The 21586-nt window shown below is 47.8% G+C and overlaps 1 protein-coding gene and 2 long non-coding RNA genes across 10 annotated transcripts in view; 1 reads left to right on the top strand and 2 right to left on the bottom strand.

Annotated features, from left to right (window-relative positions):
• LOC127925648 (uncharacterized) overlaps positions 1–13930 on the bottom strand; it is a 43423-nt gene extending 29493 nt beyond the window's left edge. For 3 of the 8 annotated variants that reach the window (XM_052510655.1, XM_052510656.1, XM_052510657.1), the window contains exons 1-2: positions 13039–13926; positions 801–875 (exon numbers count right to left, since the gene is read on the bottom strand). In XM_052510655.1, the coding sequence (XP_052366615.1) occupies positions 801–875; positions 13039–13111 (148 nt within the window). In that variant the 5' untranslated portion in view covers positions 13112–13926. Of the gene's footprint in view, positions 1–800; positions 876–13038 lie in introns of all 8 variants that reach the window. The other 5 variants (XM_052510662.1, XM_052510660.1, XM_052510658.1 and 2 more) reach the window with 5 other exon arrangements.
• On the top strand, positions 1897–5126 carry LOC127925651 (uncharacterized). Its single transcript, XR_008121705.1, has 2 exons — positions 1897–2638; positions 4716–5126. It is a non-coding gene; the product is annotated as an uncharacterized LOC127925651 (long non-coding RNA).
• A 3512-nt stretch (positions 13931–17442) lies between the features above and the next one.
• On the bottom strand, positions 17443–18060 carry LOC127925654 (uncharacterized). Its single transcript, XR_008121712.1, has 3 exons — positions 18002–18060; positions 17885–17962; positions 17443–17456 (listed from the first exon to the last, which is right to left on the bottom strand). It is a non-coding gene; the product is annotated as an uncharacterized LOC127925654 (long non-coding RNA).
• Positions 18061–21586: the final 3526 nt, after the last annotated feature.

Raw genomic sequence — 21586 nt, 5'->3', positions numbered from 1 at the left:
TATCTCTGTGTTAGTCCAGGGTAACTATATCTCTGTGTTAGTCCAGGGTAACTATATCTCTGTGTTAGTCCAGGGTAACTATATCTCTGTGTTTAGTCCAGGGTAACTATATCTATGTAGAACAGTGTTTAGTCCAGGCTAACTATATCTGTGTGTTAGTCCAGGGTAACTATATCTCTGTAGATCCATGTTTAGTCCAGGGTAACAGTGTTAGTAGGGTAACTATATCTCTGTGTTAGTCCAGGGTAACCTGTGTTAGTCCAGGGTAACTATATCTCTGTAGATCAGTGTTTAGTCCAGGGTAACTATATCTCTGTGTTAGTCCAGGGTAACTATATCTCTGTAGATCAGTATTTAGTCCAGGGTAACTATATCTCTGTGTTAGTCCAGGGTAACTATATCTCTGTGTTAGATCCAGATTAACTATATCTCTGTGTTAGTCCAGGGTAACTATATCTCTGTAGATCCATGTTTAGTCCAGGGTAACTATATCTCTGTGTTAGTCCAGGGTAACTATATCTCTGTGTTAGTCCAGGGTAACTATATCTCTGTGTTAGTCCAGGGTAACTATATCTCTGTGTTAGTCCAGGGTAACTATATCTCTGTGTTAGTCCAGGGTAACTATATCTCTGTTTTAGTCCAGTAACTATCTCTCTGTGTTAGTCCAGAGTAACTATATCTCTGTGTTAGTCCAGGGTAACTATATCTCTGTAGATCCATGTTTAGTCCAAGGTAACTATATCTCTGTAGATCAGTGTTTAGTCCAGGGTAACTATATCTCTGTGCTAGTCCAGGGTTACCTGGCAGAAAGTCTTCAACCTCAGGTGTAAGGGAGGGGTGCAGATCCATGATGTCCATATCCTGCATCCTGGCACCTGTTGACCAAATCACATTGGATCACCATACACTACATCTATTGTACGCAGCAATCACGTGCCTAGGAACCAGATGTATGCTGTTAAAACTGATGTGGGTTTGCCCTAGGAGGAAGTCCACCGTGTGCAGCTCACCCTGCACTAACATAAATAACATGAGAATGTCTACTTCTGATAAGTTTCCCAGTAAAGCAATGAAAACAAGCAAGCATCACAGAAACGTGCTCAAAAATAGCCCACGTTAATTAACATACGTAGCTTTAAGAAACAAGGTTCATGAAATTAATAACTTGCTAGTAACAGATGACATTCATATTCTGACTATATCTGAAACTTTACTTAGACAATACCTTTAATGATACAGTGGTAGCAATACACGGTCATAACATTTACTAGAAAATACAGGAATTCCAAAGGTGGAGGTGTGGCTGTTTATATTCAAAACCACATTCCTGTAAAGCTTAGAGAGGATCTCATGTTAAATACTGTTGAAGTAATATGGCTACAGGTTCATCTGTCTCACCTAAAGCCCATTCTGGTGGGAAGCTGCTATAGACCACCAAGTGCTAACAGTCAGTATCTGGATAACGTGTGTGAAATGCTTGATAATATATGTGATATCAACTGAGAGTCAAAAACTTGAACACGCCTACACATTCCAGGGTTTTTCTTATTTTTTAAACTATTTTCTACATTGTAGAATAATAGTGAAGACATCAAAACTATGAAATAACACATATGGAATCATGTAGTAACCAAAAAAGTGTTTAAAAAATTATAATATATTTGAGATTCTTCAAAATAGCCACCCTTTGCCTTGATGACAGCTTTGTACCACTCTTGGCATTCTCTCAACTTAGGAAAACCAGTTCCAAAGGCTGGGCCTAATACAGTGTATCAGGTCATACAATATGTTTTGTAGTGATTCCCATGTTGTTGATGTAAAGAATATTTGTTGGTCCGTGGTGTGTAATGAGAAGCAACCCAGACGTTGCACTTGACCCATTTATGAAATTGCTAATTATACTAATTATATTATATAATAATAATAATAATAATATTATATATTATAGAAATTGCTTATCCCAGTTACTAATAGACACACGTTACGAACATGACTTGTAAAAACAAAAACTGTTAAAATCCCCTGTGGATCGATGAGGAATTGAAAAATAGTAAATAAATATATACATTTTAGGGTTTGAGAGGGATGAGGCTAAAGGAATGGAAAATAAGTCTGGCTGCACAACCGATTGGCAAACGTACCGCACGTTGAGAAATCATGTGACCGAACTGAACAAAAAGAAGAAGAAACTATGAAACAAAGGTCGATTAAATAAATAATGACAGTAAAAAGCTTTGGAGCTCCTTCAATAAGGCAAACTCAGCTCCGTCAGTCATTGAATCAGAATCAGCTCATTCATTATAAAACCCCACTGTTATTGCCAAACTACCTCAAGGATCTTTTTAGTTGGCAAGATAAGCAAACTTAGGCATGATGACACGCCAGGAACAAACGCTGACACGACACATCGATTGTATATCTGACCACATTATGACAGACAAGAAGTGTACTTTTGAGTTCTGTTTTAAAGTCAGTGTGGAAGAGGTGAACAAAGTATTGACAATAAGGACATGCCACCGAGGGTCTGACAATCTGGATGGAAAATGACTGAGGATAATCGCGGACGATATTGACACTCCCATTTGTCACATCTTCAATTTAAGCCTACTAGAAAGTGTGTGACCCCTCAGGCTTGAAGGTAAGCTAAAGTCATTCCACTACCTAAGAATATTAAAGCATATTTTACTGGCTCAAATAGCTGACCAATCAGCCTGTTACCAATTGTGTTTGACCAAATAAACTCATCAAAAAAAAGAAACCTCCTCTCACTGTCAACTGGTTCCGTTCAGAACCTTCAGAGATACACATAATGATGTCCCATTATGATGTCACATGGTTCTGTTCAGAACCTTCAGAGATACACATAATGATGTCCCATTATGATGTCACATGGTTCCGTTCAGAACCTTCAGAGATACACATAATGATGTCCCATTATGATGTCACATGGTTCAGTTCAGAACCTTCAGAGATACACATAATGATGTCCCATTATGATGTCACATGGTTCCGTTCAGAACCTTCAGAGATACACATAATGATGTCCCATTATGATGTCACATGGTTCCGTTCAGAACCTTCAGAGATACACATAATGATGTCCCATTATGATGTCACATGGTTCTGTTCAGAACCTTCAGAGATACACATAATGATGTCACAAGGTAAATAACCTTTCTGGTAAAAACTGTTACAGTTTTTCAGCAGACTTAATATGTGTAAATAAGATTCAACAACTGACACATATTCTGACCAAGTTCCACAGACACGTGACTAGCAGAAATGGAGTAATGTGTCCCTGAACAAAGGGGGGTCGAAATCAAAAGTAACAGTCAGTATCTGGTGTGGCCACCAGCTGCATTAAGTACTGCAGTGCATCTTCTCCTCATGGACTGCAACAGATTTGCCCGTTCTTGCTATGAGATGTTACCCCACTCTTCAACCAAGGCACCTGCAAGTTCCCGGACATTTCTGGGGGGAATGGTCCTAGCCCTCACCCTCCGATCTAACAGTTCCCAGATGTGCTCAATCGGATTGAGATCCGGGCTCTTCGCTGGCCATGGCAGAACACTGACTTTCCTGTCTTGCAGGAAATCACGCACAGAACGAGCAGTATGGCTGGTGGCATTGTCATGCTGGAGGGTCATGTCAGGATGAGCCTGCAGGAAGGGTACCACATGAGGGAGGAGGATGTCTTCCCTTTAACACACAGAGTTGAGATTGCCTGCAATGACAACAGGCTCAGTCCGATAATGCAGTGACACACCGCCCCAGACAATGCGGACCCTCCAATCCAAATCGATCCCGCTCCAGAATTAGCTTGGTTAGCTCTGTTAGCCCTGTTAGCTTGGTTAGCTCTGTTAGCTCTGTTAGCCCTGTTAGCCCTGTTAGCTTGGTTAGCTCTGTTAGCTCTGTTAGCCCTGTTAGCCCTGTTAGCTTGGTTAGCTCTGTTAGCTCTGTTAGCCCTGTTAGCCCTGTTAGCTTGGTTAGCTCTGTTAGCCCTGTTAGGCCTCGGTGTAACGCTCATTCCTTTGACAATAAATGCGGATCCGACCATCACCGCTGGTGAAACAAAACCCTGACTCGTCAGTGAAGAGCAATTTTTTGCCAGTCCTGTCTGGTCCAGCGACGGTGGGTTTGTGCCCATAGGCAACGTTGTTGCCGGTGATGTCTGGTGAGGACCTGCCTTTACAACAGGCCTACAAGCCCTCAGTCCAGCCTCTCTCAGCCTATTGCAGACAGACTGAGCACTGATGGACAGTTGTTGTTGCCATCCTGTACCTGTCCCGCAGGTGTGATGTTCGAATGTACCGATCCTGTGCAGGTGTTGTTTGAAGTGGTCTGCCAGTGCAAGGACGATCAGCTGTCCGTCCTGTCTCTCTGTAGGGCTGTCTTAGGCATCTCACAGTACGAACATTGCAATGTATTCCCCTGGCCACATCTGCAGTCCTCACGCCTCTTTGCAGCATGCCTAAGGCACGTTCACGCAGATGAGCATCTTTCTTTTGGTGTTTTTCAGAGTCAGTACAAAGGCCTCTTTAGTGTCCTAAGTGTTTATAACTCTGACCTTAATTGTCTACCGTCTGTAAGCCGTTAGTGTCTTATTAACGACCGTTCCACAGGTGCATGTTCATTAATTGTTTGTGGTTCATTGAACTGGCCACCCCACATATGCTCTCTCTAATTTTCTCTTTCTTTCTTTCTCTCTCTCGGAGGACCTGAGCCCTAAGACCGTGCCCCAGGACTACCTGACATGATGACTCCTTGCTGTCCCCAGTCCACCTGGCCATGCTGCTGCTCCAGTTTCAACTGTTCTGCCTTGTTATTATTCGACCATGCTGGTCATTTATGAACATTTGAACATCTTGGCCATGTTCTGTTATAATCTCCACCCGGCACAGCCAGAAGAGGACTGGCCACCCCACATAGCCTGGTTCCTCTCTAGGTTTCTTCCTAGGTTTTGGCCTTTCTAGGGAGTTTTTCCTAGCCACCGTGCTTCTACACCTGCATTGCTTGCTGTTTGTGGTTTTAGAGATATCAGCTGATATCAGCTGATGTACGAAGGGCTATATAAATACATTTGATTTGATTTGAACAAGCATGGGAAAACGTGTTTAAACCCTTTACGATGAAGATCTGTGAAGTTATTTCGATTTTTTTTACGAATTATCTTTGAAAGACAGGGTCCTGAAGAATGGGGCTGAATTTACAATGCTATTTCACAGTAAACAAACAGACAACAGACTTTCAGCAACTTAAGGGAAGGACACTCAACAACACTTAACACAAATGACTGATGATTGGCTAAGAGCAATTTATTTAAAAAAAGATTGTGGGGGCTGTCTTGTTAGACTTCAATGCCACTTTTGACATGATCAATCATAGTCTGCTGCTGGAAAAACATATGTGTTATGGCTTTACACCCCCTGCTATAATGTGGATGAAGAGTTACCTGTCTAACAGAACACAGAGGGTGTTCTTTAGTGGAAGCCTCTCAAACATAATCCAGGTAGAATCAGGAATTCCCCAGGGCAGCTGTCTAGGCCCCCTTGCTTTTTTCAATCTTTACTAATGACATGCCACTGGCTTTAAATAAAGCCAGAAGTTTCTATGTATGCGGATGACTCAACACTAAGACAAGTCAGCTACGACAGCGACTGAAATGACTGCAACACTTAAACAAACAGCTGCAGATAGTTTCAGAATGAATGGAATAAGTTTGTCCTAAATATCTATAAACTAAAAGCACTGTATTTGGGACAAATCATTCACTAAACCCTAAACCTCAACTAAATCTTATAATGAATAATGTGGAAATGTACCAAGTAGAGGTGTACAGATATACAGTATTACCATATAGAATACACCCCATCCAATTAGATATATAGTATTACCATATAGAATACACCCCATCCAATTAGATATATAGTATTAACATATAGAATACACCCCCTCCAATTAGATATATAGTATTAACATATAGAATACACCCCCTCCAATTAGATATATAGTATTAACATATAGAATACACCCCATCCAATCAGATAAACAGTATTACCATATAGAATACACCCCCTCCAATTAGAGGTGACTAAACTGCTTGATGTAACCCTAGATTGAAATATAAACTGTCATGGTCAAGGCATGTTGATCCAACAGTAGCTAAGATGGGGACAAGTCTGTCCATAATAAAGAGACAATTGTAAACTGGGGATTATTAGGTGACCGTGATGGTTTGAGGGCCAGATTGGGAATTCGGTAACATGCCTGGCATTTGGAAATACCAAACATTTTTGTTTTTACCCGAATTTAGAACCAGCTTTAAAATCATACAGATTCTGTTGTATGATGTTTAAATGGTCTTTGGGCATTTTTCAAAAACTAAAGATAAACTACTACCACTAGAATAGAGAACAGATAAACTACTACCACTAGAATAGAGAACCGATAAACTACTACCACTAGAATAGAGAACAGATCAACTACTACCACTAGAATAGAGAACAGATCAACTACTACCACTAGAATAAAGAACAGTATCATCTGCATTAAAAAAAATTAACATTCACTGTTTTCAATAAGATTCCCAATGTTGTTGACATACAAAACAAAAAAATAGTGGGCCCAAAATAGAACCTTGCGGAACACCTGAGCACATCTCTATAGACTCATATTTACAACCATCCGCCATTACACATTCTGAACGATTTGATAGGTAATTTATAAACAAAGCTAGAGCGCGACCAGTAATTCCACAACGTTTAAACCTTTGCACTACGAACACAATATGGTCTACGGTGTCAAATGCCTTCGACATTAAACATTAAAACCTTCAATGTTGCTGAAACAGTGCTGTGGCCAGACCTAAAAAAACCTGATTTACATTCCATTTAAGGATGTTGTTTTCTTGGAAGTAGGTTTTTAGCTGCCTACTAACTAAGGACTCCAGTACCTTTGAAGGTACAGACAATGTTGATATGGGTTAATAATAGTTGACAAGTAGTGAAGGATCTCCACCTTTCAGGAGAGGCAGTACAAAAGCAAATTTCCATAATGTGGGAAAATATTTAACATCAAGCGTGAGGTTAAAAATACATGTTAAGGGGGGAGCAATGATATCTGCAGCTCAGCTTGGTGTAGGAAGCACAGGGTCCAGGGTTACAGGCTCTAGCATCAGGGCCTCTCATTGGGTTACGGTCTCTAGTATCAGGGCCTCTCATTGGGTTACGGTCTCTAGTATCAGGGCCTCTCATTGGGTTACTGTCTCTAGTATCAGGACCTCTCATTGGGTTACGGTCTCTAGTATCAGGGCCTCTCATTGGGTTACTGTCCCTAGCATCAGGACCTCTCATTGGGTTACGGTCTCTAGCATCAGGACCTCTCATTGGGTTACGGTCTCTAGCATCAGGACCTCTCATTGGGTTACGGTCTCCAGTATCAGGACCTCTCATTGGGTTACGGTCTCTAGCATCAGTACCTCTCATTGGGTTACGGTCTCTAGTATCAGGACCTCTCATTGGGTTACTTCTCTAGTATCAGGGCCTCTCATTGGGTTACTGTCCCTAGCATCAGGACCTCTCATTGGGTTACGGTCTCTAGCATCAGGACCTCTCATTGGGTTACGGTCTCTAGCATCAGGACCTCTCATTGGGTTACGGTCTCTAGCATCAGGACCTCTCATTGGGTTACGGTCTCTAGCATCAGTACCTCTCATTGGGTTACTGTCCCTAGCATCAGGACCTCTCATTGGGTTACGGTCTCTAGCATCAGGACCTCTCATTGGGTTACGGTCTCTAGCATCAGGACCTCTCATTGGGTTACGGTCTCTAGCATCAGGACCTCTCATTGGGTTACGGTCTCTAGCATCAGGACCTCTCATTGGGTTACGGTCTCTAGCATCAGGACCACTCATTGGGTTACGGTCTCTAGCATCAGGGCCTCTCATTGGGTTACGGTCTCTAGTATCAGGACCTCTCATTGGGTTACGGTCTCTAGCATCAGTACCTCTCATTGGGTTACGGTCTCTAGCATCAGGACCTCTCATTGGGTTACGGTCTCTAGCATCAGGACCTCTCATTGGGTTACGGTCTCTAGTATCAGGACCTCTCATTGGGTTACGGTCTCTAGCATCAGGACCTCTCAATAAGGTGTTGGGTTACGGTCTCCAGTATCAGGACCTCTCATTGGGTTACGGTCTCTAGCATCAGGACCTCTCATTGGGTTACGGTCTCTAGCGTCAGGACCTCTCATTGGGTTACGGTCTCTAGCATCAGGACCTCTCATTGGGTTACGGTCTCTAGCGTCAGGACCTCTCATTGGGTTACGGTCTCTAGCATCAGGGCCTCTCATTGGGTTACGGTCTCTAGCATCAGGACCTCTCATTGGGTTACGGTCTCTAGCATCAGGACCTCTCATTGGGTTACGGTCTCTAGCATCAGGACCTCTCATTGGGTTACGGTCTCTAGCATCAGGGCCTCTCATTGGGTTACGGTCTCTAGCATCAGGACCTCTCATTGGGTTACGGTCTCTAGCATCAGGACCTCTCATTGGGTTACGGTCTCTAGCATCAGGACCTCTCATTGGGTTACGGTCTCTAGCATCAGGACCTCTCATTGGGTTACGGTCTCTAGCATCAGGACCTCTCATTGGGTTACGGTCTCCAGCATCAGGACCTCTCATTGGGTTACGGTCTCTAGCATCAGGACCTCTCATTGGGTTACGGTCTCTAGCATCAGGACCTCTCATTGGGTTACGGTCTCTAGCATCAGGACCTCTCATTGGGTTACGGTCTCTAGCATCAGGACCTCTCATTGGGTTACGGTCTCTAGCATCAGGACCTCTCATTGGGTTACGGTCTCTAGCATCAGGACCTCTCATTGGGTTACGGTCTCTAGCATCAGTACCTCTCATTGGGTTACGGTCTCTAGCATCAGGACCTCTCATTGGGTTACGGTCTCTAGCATCAGGACCTCTCATTGGGTTACGGTCTCTAGCATCAGGACCTCTCATTGGGTTACGGTCTCTCGCATCAGGACCTCTCATTGGGTTACGGTCTCTAGTATCAGGACCTCTCATTGGGTTACGGTCTCTAGCATCAGGACCTCTCATTGGGTTACGGTCTCTAGCATCAGTACCTCTCATTGGGTTACGGTCTCTAGCATCAGGACCTCTCATTGGGTTACGGTCTCTAGCATCAGGACCTCTCAATAAGGTGTTGGGTTACGGTCTCCAGCATCAGGACCTCTCATTGGGTTACGGTCTCTAGCGTCAGGACCTCTCATTGGGTTACGGTCTCTAGCATCAGTACCTCTCATTGGGTTACGGTCTCTAGCATCAGGACCTCTCATTGGGTTACGGTCTCTAGCATCAGGACCTCTCAATAAGGTGTTGGGTTACGGTCTCCAGCATCAGGGCCTCTCATTGGGTTACGGTCTCTAGCATCAGGACCTCTCATTGGGTTACGGTCTCCAGCATCAGGGCCTCTCATTGGGTTACGGTCTCTAGCATCAGGACCTCTCATTGGGTTACGGTCTCTAGCATCAGGACCTCTCACTGGGTTACGGTCTCTAGCATCAGGGCCTCTCATTGGGTTACGGTCTCTAGCATCAGGACCTCTCATTGGGTTACGGTCTCTAACATCAGGGCCTCTCATTGGGTTACGGTCTCCAGCATCAGGACCTCTCATTGGGTTACGGTCTCTAGCATCAGGACCTCTCATTGGGTTACGGTCTCTAGCATCAGGGCCTCTCATTGGGTTACGGTCTCCAGCATCAGGACCTCTCATTGGGTTACGGTCTCTAACATCAGGGCCTCTCATTGGGTTACGGTCTCCAGCATCAGGGCCTCTCATTGGGTTACGGTCTCTAGCATCAGGACCTCTCATTGGGTTACGGTCTCTAGCATCAGGACCTCTCACTGGGTTACGGTCTCTAGCATCAGGACCTCTCACTGGGTTACGGTCTCTAGCATCAGGACCTCTCACTGGGTTACGGTCTCCAGCATCAGGACCTCTCACTGGGTTACGGTCTCCAGCATCAGGGCCTCTCATTGGGTTACGGTCTCCAGCATCAGGACCTCTCACTGGGTTACGGTCTCCAGCATCAGGGCCTCTCATTGGGTTACGGTCTCCAGCATCAGGACCTCTCACTGGGTTACGGTCTCCAGCATCAGGACCTCTCACTGGGTTACGGTCTCCAGCATCAGGGCCTCTCATTGGGTTACGGTCTCTAGCATCAGGACCTCTCACTGGGTTACGGTCTCCAGCATCAGGACCTCTCACTGGGTTACGGTCTCCAGCATCAGGACCTCTCATTGGGTTACGGTCTCTAGCATCAGGACCTCTCACTGGGTTACGGTCTCCAGCATCAGGGCCTCTCATTGGGTTACGGTCTCTAGCATCAGGACCTCTCATTGGGTTACGGTCTCTAGCATCAGGGCCTCTCATTGGGTTACGGTCTCCAGCATCAGGGCCTCTCATTGGGTTACGGTCTCTAGCATCAGGACCTCTCATTGGGTTACGGTCTCTAGCATCAGGACCTCTCACTGGGTTACGGTCTCTAGCATCAGGACCTCTCATTGGGTTACGGTCTCTAGCATCAGGACCTCTCATTGGGTTACGGTCAGGGCCTCTCATTGGGTTACGGTCTCTAACATCAGGGCCTCTCATTGGGTTACGGTCTCCAGCATCAGGACCTCTCATTGGGTTACGGTCTCTAGCATCAGGACCTCTCATTGGGTTACGGTCTCTAGCATCAGGACCTCTCATTGGGTTACGGTCTCTAGCATCAGGACCTCTCATTGGGTTACGGTCTCTAGCATCAGGACCTCTCATTGGGTTACGGTCTCTAGCATCAGGACCTCTCATTGGGTTACGGTCTCTAGCATCAGGACCTCTCATTGGGTTACGGTCTCTAGCATCAGGACCTCTCATTGGGTTACGGTCTCTAGTATCAGGGCCTCTCATTGGGTTACGGTCTCTAGCATCAGGACCTCTCATTGGGTTACGGTCTCTAGCATCAGGGCCGGAACGTGATCGAGGGTCCCAAAGGGTGGTGCAATATTGGCCCAGGGTCGTTCGGGTTCGGGGAGGGTTTGGTCGGGGTAGGCCATCATTGTAAAATAAGAATTTGTTCTTCACTGAAATTGTCTCGTTAAATAAAATAAAAAAACAGAATTTCTAAAATTTTGAACAATATTCAACATTCTCAATGTTTTGTCCCATCTCTCTAAACATAATTTCTCTGGTCTCTGTCTGGTCATAATGTCTCTGGTCTCTGTCTGGTCATAATTTCTCTGGTCTCTGTCCCCGGTTCATAATGTCTCTGGTCTCTGTCTGGTCATAATGTCTCTGGTCTCTGTCCCCGGTTCATAATGTCTCTGGTCTCTGTCTGGTCATAATGTCTCTGGTCTCTGTCTGGTCATAATGTCTCTGGTCTCTGTCTGGTCATAATGTCTCTGGTCTCTGTCTGGTCATAATTTCTCTGGTCTCTGTCTGGTCATAATGTCTCTGGTCTCTGTCTGGTCATAATGTCTCTGGTCTCTGTCTGGTCATAATTTCTCTGGTCTCTGTCCCCGGTTCATAATGTTTCTGGTCTCTGTCTGGTCATAATGTCTCTGGTCTCTGTCTGGTCATAATGTCCCTGGTCTCTGTCTGGTCATAATGTCTCTGGTCTCTGTCTGGTCATAATTTCTCTGGTCTCTGTCTGGTCATAATGTCTCTGGTCTCTGTCTGGTCATAATGTCTCTGGTCTCTGTCTGGTCATAATTTCTCTGGTCTCTGTCTGGTCATAATGTCTCTGGTCTCTGTCTGGTCATAATGTCTCTGGTCTCTGTCTGGTCATAATGTCTCTGGTCTCTGTCCCCGGTTCATAATGTCTCTGGTCTCTGTCCCCGGTTCATAATGTCTCTGGTCTCTGTCTGGTCATAATGTCTCTGGTCTCTGTCTGGTCATAATTTCTCTGGTCTCTGTCTGGTCATAATATCTCTGGTCTCTGTCCCCGGTTCATAATTTCTCTGGTCTCTGTCTGGTCATAATGTCTCTGGTCTCTCTCTAAACATAATGTCTCTGGTCCAAAGCGGAAACAGACTGGTCTTACAGTTGTTGATTTACTCTGTAACTAGCCTATTGGGCTTCAGCAGGGACCACAGAGCAGCTAGAATGTGTGTCCCGTCTCTCTAAACATAATGTCTCTGGTCCAAAGCGGAAACAGACTTGCCTTACAGTTGTTGATTTACACTATAATTAGCCTATGAGCTACTCACATCCTGGGGGGGTGAGAGAATGATATTAAAACAGAGCAGAAAGTAAAAGTATGGCCTAATTAATGAACTCCACCCCCACACGTGTCACAGTTGTATTGCTCTTTTAAACATGTGGGGGGCCTGATACAAGTCCTATAATAAAATAATAAATTCCAGATAACCTGACATACATAAATTAATATAATAATATAATATATGCCATTTAGCAGACACTTTTATCCAAAGCGACTTACAGTCACGTGTGCATACATTCTACGTATGGGTGGTCCCGGGAATCGAACCCACTACCCTGGCGTTACAAGCGCCATGCTCTACCAACTGAGCTACAGAACATTAAGGTTTTACCACTGAACAATAGCCTGTAATCAGTAGTTATTCTGTAAACATTACAGAAGACAAGATTGCAACACGCGGTAGTAATAACTCTTCTGAATAACAGAACGGAGAACAGCACCTACCGGGGGCCATTCGAGGACACCTGGTCATTCACTTTCTCTCGTTGCTGACTGGAATTCCCCCCTCCACAACACCCCAAAAAATACGCATCAAATCACACGCCACATGCAATCATTCACAAACAAAAATACGGCGAAATTAAATTTCATTTACAAATATAAAAACAGTAAAACTCTTAAATAAATCATACAAAATAAGTTTACATTTATTGTCTTTTCAAAAAAAAATATGTTTTTTTTATTTCACCATGCATCGGTGCAAGAGCTTCGGATAAAAACTATATTGAGGAGACCAGCAGAAAAAGACCCGAAAAAATCTCACCTGTCTGGCGGGCATCGAGAGTCTCCATCCCCTCGGTTAAAACGCAACAGCTTCCACTATATGATCCATGCATTAAGCTATAGCTGTCCTAGAACACTCCGTGCACTTTGTTGCCGTTTTGTCGTGCGTCTGTCTGTTCGCGTCGCACCCATTTACTTTTACTTTCGATAGGAATCTCATTGTGCGTCTATTCTCTACTCTCTCTCCGATTCGTTTCCATTGATCTACAAACTTAAAGACAAGTGCTTTCATCACTCAGACCAAGGGGTGTAAATTTGTATTTATTTGACCTTTATTTAACTAGGCAAGTCAGTTAAGAATACGTTTTTATTTTCAATAACAGGCATAGGAACAGTTGTTCAGGGGCAGAACGACAGATTTGTCTGCTCGGGGATTTGAACTTGCAACCTTTCAGGTTATAACTGCCTGTTCAGGGGCAGAACGACAGATTTGTCTGCTCGGGGATTTGAACTTGCAACCTTTCAGGTTATAACTGCCTGTTCAGGGGCAGAACGACAGATTTGTCTGCTCGGGGATTTGAACTTGCAACCTTTCAGGTTAACTGCCTGTTCAGGGGCAGAACTGGGGAACCCCACTAATGCCTGACTAACTATTGGTAATGTTGAAGAGCTGATTATGTTGCAAGGACAAAACGTAGGACAAAAAAAAAAAAAAACAGAATAAGACTCCTGGACCAGAGGACCTCTCCCTCTTTCTCTCCCTCCCCTCCCTTTTTTTAGAGGAGGAAATTACATGGGAGTTTGGCTTCAGTCTAGCTGGGAAAGTACCAGCCATACCAACCCGTCTATCTGTGTGGCCATATGCCATACCAGTCTGATAGGCGCATACACACGCACGGGCGCAACATAAACAGATACCAGCCTCGCCACTTACTTCACCATACCCCCCTTCCCCCACTCCTCCTCCTCATTCCTTTCACTGACATTGTAGCTGGCATGGTAATACCAGTTTGGTTACCAGGCGCTGACATAATCGCATCAAACGGACGCCGGACGCAAAACCCACACGCCAGTGTGTCCTCAAACGCTCTTAACACAGAACGCCCTCCAGCATTCCGACATGTTACGACCTGAAAAACGGATACACGATGTATAATTTCTTCCGCAGCCAAATGCGGGGCAGTGTTGTCACCCGGTTCCTTGATCTGATCTATAACCTATTCATCAAAGTAGACTATTTTATTTTAAATATTTTTGTTGTTGCTGCATTGATAAACAAATATAATCTCAGCGACTGTTCAGACAACAAAACCAAACAACAAGAATTCATCGAAAAATGTATTTTGTTCAGAATAACTACTGATTACAGGCTATTGTTCAGTGGTAAAACCTGATGGAGTCAACAGTGATGAGGAAGACTGTGGGTACTTTGATTTTCTAAACTTCATGTTGTTATAGCCTATATTTATTTAATATTTTCATTATATATATATATATATATTTTAAAGAAGTTAATTCATATGCTATTAGCCCACATAGGCAGTCAGCCAACAAGACGGCCATTTCGGGCCAATTGTTTCACACTTTGTTAGGTTTCAGCAATAGGAGGCTGCTGTTCAAAAACACGTTTTAAATGAATAGGACCTAAATGCTCAAGGAAAACGTCACTGTTCAGTTTAATAAATTGTTCAAGGGCAAAGTAGCCTCGTAGAACAGTGAATTTTCACAGGCCGAAATTAGTCTCCTGTTCAATATGCCTGAATTAGTCTCCTGTTCAACAGGCCTGAATTAGTCTCCTGTTCAACAGGCCTAAATTAGTCTCCTGTTCAACAGGCCTGAATTAGTCTCCTGTTCAACAGGCCTAAATTAGTCTCCTGTTCAACAGGCCTAAATTAGTCTCCTGTTCAATGGGCCTAAATTAGTCTCCTGTTCAACAGGCCTAAATTAGTCTCCTGTTCAACAGGCCTAAATTAGTCTCCTGTTCAACCTGAATTAGTCTCCTGTTCAACAGGCCTAAATTAGTCTCCTGTTCAACAGGCCTAAATTAGTCTCCTGTTCAACAGGCCTAAATTAGTCTCCTGTTCAACAGGCCTAAATTAGTCTCCTGTTCAACAGGCCTAAATTAGTCTCCTGTTCAACAGGCCTAAATTAGTCTCCTGTTCAACAGGCCTAAATTAGTCTCCTGTTCAACAGGCCTAAATTAGTCTCCTGTTCAACAGGCCTAAATTAGTCTCCTGTTCAACAGGCCTAAATTAGTCTCCTGTTCAACAGGCCTAAATTAGTCTCCTGTTCAATAGACCTAAATTAGTCTCCTGTTCAACAGGCCTAAATTAGTCTCCTGTTCAACAGGCCTAAATTAGTCTCCTGTTCAACAGGCCTAAATTAGTCTCCTGTTCAATAGGACTAGCAGCCTATTGCCCTAGCATGGCTAGCAGTCATGTGCTCTGATCCGTTCAGCGCTAGCAGCCATGTGCTCTGATCCGTTCAGCGCTAGCAGCCATGTGCTCTGATCCGTTCAGCGCTAGCAGCCATGTGCTCTGATCCGTTCAGCGCTAGCAGTCATGTGCTCTGATCCGTTCAGCGCTAGCAGCCATGTGCTCTGATCCGTTCAGCGCTAGCAGCCATGTGCTCTGATCCGTTCAGCGCTAGCAGTCATGTGCTTTGATCCGTTCAGCGCTAGCAGCCATGTGCTCTGATCCGTTCAGCGCTAGCAGTCATGTGCTCTGATCCGTTCAGCGCTAGCAGTCATGTGCTCTGATCCGTTCAGCGCTAGCAGTCATGTGCTCTGATCCGTTCAGCGCTAGCAGCCATGTGCTCTGATCCGTTCAGCGCTAGCAGCCATGTGCTCTGATCCGTTCAGCGCTAGCAGTCATGTGCTCTGATCCGTTCAGCGCTAGCAGCCATGTGCTCTGATCCGTTCAGCGCTAGCAACCATGTGCTCTGATCCGTTCAGCGCTAGCAGCCATGTGCTCTGATCCGTTCAGCGCTAGCAGTCATGTGCTCTGATCCGTTCAGCGCTAGCAGTCATGTGCTCTGATCCGTTCAGCGCTAGCAGTCATGTGCTCTGATCCGTTCAGCGCTAGCAGTCATGTGCTCTGATCCGTTCAGCGCTAGCAGCCATGTGCTCTGATCCGTTCAGCGCTAGCAGCCATGTGCTCTGATCCGTTCAGCGCTAGCAGCCTTTTAGCATGTGTTCTAAAGCCAGCTAGCCAGCATGTGTTCTAAAGCCAGATAGCCAGCATGTGTTCTTTAGCTGATATGGGAATGACAAGCAGCATATCAAACTGGAATAAAATGTGTTAGGTTACACCTGGAAAGTATATGAACATTTGCCGTGGCATATATATATATATATATATATATTTTTTTTTTAAAGTTATAAATCTGATTTATTTCACCTCTGGAGAGCTAGCTCGTGTTTATCTGATGACAGTCACCTCTGGAGAGCTAGCTCGTGTTTATCTGACGACAGTCACCTCAGGAGAGCTAGCTCGTGTTTATCTGACGACAGTCACCTCTGGAGAGCTAGCTCGTGTTTATCTGACGACAGTCACCTCAGGAGAGCTAGCTCGTGTTTATCTGACGACAGTCACCTCAGGAGAGCTAGCTCGTGTTTATCTGACGACAGTCACCTCTGGAGAGCTAGCTCGTGTTTATCTGACGACAGTCACCTCTGGAGAGCTAGCTCGTGTTTATCTGATGACAGTCACCTCAGGAGAGCTAGCTCGTGTTTATCTGACGACAGTCACCTCAGGAGAGCTAGCTCGTGTTTATCTGACGACAGTCACCTCTGGAGAGCTAGCTCGTGTTTATCTGACGACAGTCACCTCTGGAGAGCTAGCTCGTGTTTATCTGACGACAGTCACCTCTGGAGAGCTAGCTCGTGTTTATCTGACGACAGTCACCTCTGGAGAGCTAGCTCGTGTTTATCTGACGACAGTCACCTCAGGAGAGCTAGCTCGTGTTTATCTGATGACAGTCACCTCTGGAGAGCTAGCTCGTGTTTATCTGATGACAGTCACCTCTGGAGAGCTAGCTCGTGTTTATCTGACGACAGTCACCTCTGGAGAGCTAGCTCGTGTTTATCTGACGACAGTCACCTCTGGAGAGCTAGCTCGTGTTTATCTGACGACAGTCACCTCTGGAGAGCTAGCTCGTGTTTATCTGACGACAGTCACCTCTGGAGAGCTAGCTCGTGTTTATCTGACGACAGTCACCTCTGGAGAGCTAGCTCGTGTTTATCTGACTCCTCCTTCCAGTCACCTCTGGAGACCTAGCTCGTGTTTATCTGACGACAGTCACCTCTGGAGAGCTAGCTCGTGTTTATCTGACGACAGTCACCTCTGGAGACCTGCTCGTGTTTATCTGACTGACAGTCACCTCTGGAGACCTAGCTCGTGTTTATCTGATGACAGTCACCTCTGGAGAGCTAGCTCGTGTTTATCTGACGACAGTCACCTCTGGAGAGCTAGCTCGTGTTTATCTGGCGACAGTCACCTCTGGAGAGCTAGCTCGTGTTTATCTGACGACAGTCACCTCAGGAGAGCTGTGTTTATCTGACTCTCCTCACCTCTGGAGACCTAGCTCGTGTTTATCTGACGACAGTCACCTCTGGAGAGCTAGCTCGTGTTTATCTGACGACAGTCACCTCTGGAGACCTAGCTCGTGTTTATCTGACGACAGTCACCTCTGGAGACCTAGCTCGTGTTTATCTGACGACAGTCACCTCTGGAGAGCTAGCTCGTGTTGTTTATCTGACGACAGTCACCTCTGGAGAGCTAGCTCGTGTTTATCTGGACGACAGTCACCTCTGGAGAGCTAGCTCGTGTTTATCTGACGACAGTCACCTCTGGAGAGCTAGCTCGTGTTTATCTGACGACAGTCACCTCTGGAGAGCTAGCTCGTGTTTATCTGACGACAGTCACCTCTGGAGAGCTAGCTCGTGTTTATCTGACGACAGTCACCTCTGGAGAGCTAGCTCGTGTTTATCTGATGACAGTCACCTCTGGAGAGCTAGCTCGTGTTTATCTGACGACAGTCACCTCAGGAGAGCTAGCTCGTGTTTATCTGACGACAGTCACCTCTGGAGACCTAGCTCGTGTTTATCTGACGACAGTCACCTCTGGAGAGCTAGCTCGTGTTTATCTGACGACAGTCACCTCTGGAGAGCTAGCTCGTGTTTATCTGACGACAGTCACCTCTGGAGAGCTAGCTCGTGTTTATCTGACGACAGTCACCTCTGGAGAGCTAGCTCGTGTTTATCTGACTGACAGTCACCTCTGGAGAGCTAGCTCGTGTTTATCTGACGACAGTCACCTCTGGAGAGCTAGCTCGTGTTTATCTGATGACAGTCACCTCTGGAGAGCTAGCTCGTGTTTATCTGACTACAGTCACCTCTGGAGAGCTAGCTCGTGTTTATCTGACGACAGTCACCTCTGGAGAGCTAGCTCGTGTTTATCTGACGACAGTCACCTCTGGAGAGCTAGCTCGTGTTTATCTGACGACAGTCACCTCTGGAGAGCTAGCTCGTGTTTATCTGATGACAGTCACCTCTGGAGAGCTAGCTCGTGTTTATCTGATGACAGTCACCTCTGGAGAGCTAGCTCGTGTTTATCTGATGACAGTCACCTCAGGAGAGCTAGCTCGTGTTTATCTGACCCGACTTTCCCTCCCATGTTTGTTTAGAGATAATAATAATTGTTGTTAACTGCAAAGCTCTCCTCCTTCCTCCTCTCTCCTCCCTCCTCCCCTCTCCTCCCTCCTCCCTGTTTCCTCCCCTCTCCTCACCTCTGGAGAGCTCCTCCTGTTTCTCTCCTGACTCCCCTCTCTCCTCCTTTCCCCTCTCTCCTCCCCTCACCTCCTTCCTCCCCTGTCTCCTCCTTCCTCCAGTCACCTCCCTCCTCCCTCCTCCCCTCCCCTCTCCTCCCTCCTCCCCTCTCCTCCTTCCTCCCCTCTCCTCCCTCCTCCCTCTCTCTCCTTCCTCCCCTCTCTCCTCCTTCCTCCCCTCTCTCCTCCTCCTCCTCCCCTCTCCCTCCTTCCTCCCTCCTCCTCCTTTGTTCTCCTCCTTCCTCCCCTCTCTCCTCCTTCCTCCCCTCTCCTCCTTCCTCCCCTCTCCTCCTTCCTCCCTCTCCTCCCTCCTCCCCTCTCCTCCCTCCTCCCCTCTCCTCCTCCTTCCTCCCTCCCTCTCCTCCCTCCTCCCCTCTCCTCCCCTCCCTCCTCCCCTCTCTCCTCCCTCCTCCCCTCCCTCCTCCCTCTCTCCCTCCTCCCCTCTCTCTCCTCCCTCCTCCCCTCTCCCTCCCTCCTCCCCTCTCCTCCTTCCTCCCCTCTCCTCCCTCCTCCCCTCCCTCCTCCTCCCCTCTCTCCTCCTTCCTCCCAGCTCTCCTCCCTCCTCCCTCTCCTCCCTCCTCCCCTCTCTCCTCCCTCCTCCCCTCTCCTCCCTCCTCCCCTCTCCTCCCTCCTCCCCTCTCCTCCCTTCCTCTCCTCTCCTCCCTCCTCCCCTCTCCTCCTTCCTCCCCTCTCCTCCTTCCTCCCCTCTCCTCCTTCCTCCTCCCTCCCTTCCTCTCCTCTCCTCCTCCTCCCCTCTCCTCTCCTCCTCCCCTCCCTCCCTCCTCCCCTCTCCTCCCTCCTCCCCTCTCCTCCTTCCTCTCCTCTCCTCCCTCCTCCCCTCTCCTCCCTCCTCCCCTCTCCTCCTTCTCCCCTCTCCTCCTTCCTCCTCTCTCCTCCTTCCTCCCCTCTCTCCTCCCTCCTCCCCTCTCTCCTCCCCTCCCTCCCCTCTCCTCCTTCCTCCCCTCTCCTCCTTCCTCCCCCTCCTCCCCTCTCCTCCCTCCTCCCTCTCCTCCCCTCCTCTCCTCTCCTCCCTCCTCCCCTCTCCTCCCTCCTCCCCTCTCCTCCTCCTCCCCTCTCCTCCCTCCTCTCCTCTCCCTCCCTCCTCCCCTCTCCTCCTCCTCCCCTCTCCTCCCTCCTCCCCTCTCCTCCTTCCTCCCCTCTCCTCCTTCCTCCCCTCTCCTCCTTCCTCCTCCCCTCTCCTCTCCTCTCCTCCTCCTCCCCTCTCCTCCCTCCTCCCCTCTCCTCCTTCCTCCCCTCTCCTCCCTCCTCCCCTCTCCTCCCTCCTCCCTCTCCTCCCTCCTCCCCTCTCCTCCCTCCTCCCCTCCTCCCTCCTCCCCTCTCTCCTCCCCTCTCCTCCCTCCTCCCTCTCCTCCCTCCTCCCCTCTCCTCCCTCCTCCCCTCTCCTCCTTCCTCTCTCTCCTCCCTCCTCCCCTCTCTCCTCCCTCCTCCCCTCTCCTCCTTCCTCCCCTCTCCTCCCCTCCTCCCCTCTCCTCCTTCCTCTCCTCTCCTCCCTCCTCCCCTCTCCTCCCTCCTCCCCTCTCCTCCTTCCTCCCCTCTCCTCCCTCCTCCCCTCTCCTCCCTCCTCCCCTCTCCCTCCTTCCTCTCCTCTCCTCCCTCCTCCCCTCTCCTCCCTCCTCCCCTCTCCTCCTTCCTCCCCTCTCCTCCTCCCTCTCCTCTTCCTCCCCTCTCTCCTCCCTCCTCCCCTCTCCTCCCTCCTCCCCTCTCCTCCCTCCTCCCCTCTCCTCCTTCCTCCCCTCTCTCCTCCCTCCTCCCCTCTCCTCCCTCCTCCCTCTCCTCCCTCCTCCCCTCTCCTCCCTCCTCCCCTCTCCTCCCTGGTCTCCTCCTTCCTGTCCTCTCTCTCCTTCCTCCCCTCTCTCCTCCTTCCTCCCCTCTCTCCTCCTTCCTCCCCTCTCTCCTCCTTCCTCCCCTCTCCTCCCTCCTCCCCTCTCCTCCCTCCTCCCCTAACTCCTTCCTCCCCTCCCTCATCCCTCTCCTGTCCTCTGACTGAATGACCTCACCTATCCCCTCTCCTCCCTGTCCCCTCTCCTCCTGACCTCCCCTCTCTCCTGATCCTCTCTCTAAACCTTCCTCATCCTCCTCCTTCCTCCCCTCTCCTGCTTCTCTCCCTCTGAATGACCTCACCTATCCAGAACAGAACATCCCCCTGTCCTCCTTCCTCCCTCTCCTCCCTGATGTCTCTCTAACCTCCCCTCTCCTCCTTCTCCCCTCATCCTCCCTCCTCCCCTCTGATCCCTCCTCCCCTCTCTCCCTCCTCCCCTCCCTCCTTCATCCCTCTCTGCCTCCCTCCTCTGGAACTCCCTCCTCCCCTCTCATCCCTGGTCCCCTCTCCCACTCCCTCCTCTCCTCTTCTCCCTCTCTCCTCCTTCCTCCCCTCTCTCTGGTCCTTCTCCCTCTCTGACCTTATCCCCTTATGATCCTTCCTCCCCTCTCCTCCCTGACCCCTCTCATCCCTCCTCCCCTCTCTGGAGGACTCCTAACTCCCCTCTCCTCCCTCCTCATCTCCTCCCTCCTCCCCTCTCCTGAATCCTCCATATCATCCCCTCATCCTGTCCCTCCCCTCTCCTCCTTGACCCCTCTCATCCTATCCCCTGTCTCCTAACCTCCCCTGACTATCATCCTTCCTCCCCTCTCCTCCTTCCTCCCCTCCTTCCTCCCCTCTCCATATCCCCTCTCTCCTCCTTCCTCCCCTAACTGAATCCTCCATCCTCCTCCTTCCTCCCCTGGTCTCTCCTTCCTCCCTG

The sequence above is a fragment of the Oncorhynchus keta genome, unplaced genomic scaffold (genome assembly GCF_023373465.1).
Source record: "Oncorhynchus keta strain PuntledgeMale-10-30-2019 unplaced genomic scaffold, Oket_V2 Un_contig_6037_pilon_pilon, whole genome shotgun sequence".
Lineage (NCBI taxonomy): Eukaryota > Metazoa > Chordata > Actinopteri > Salmoniformes > Salmonidae > Oncorhynchus > Oncorhynchus keta.
This window is presented reverse-complemented; position numbering and strand designations above follow the sequence as displayed.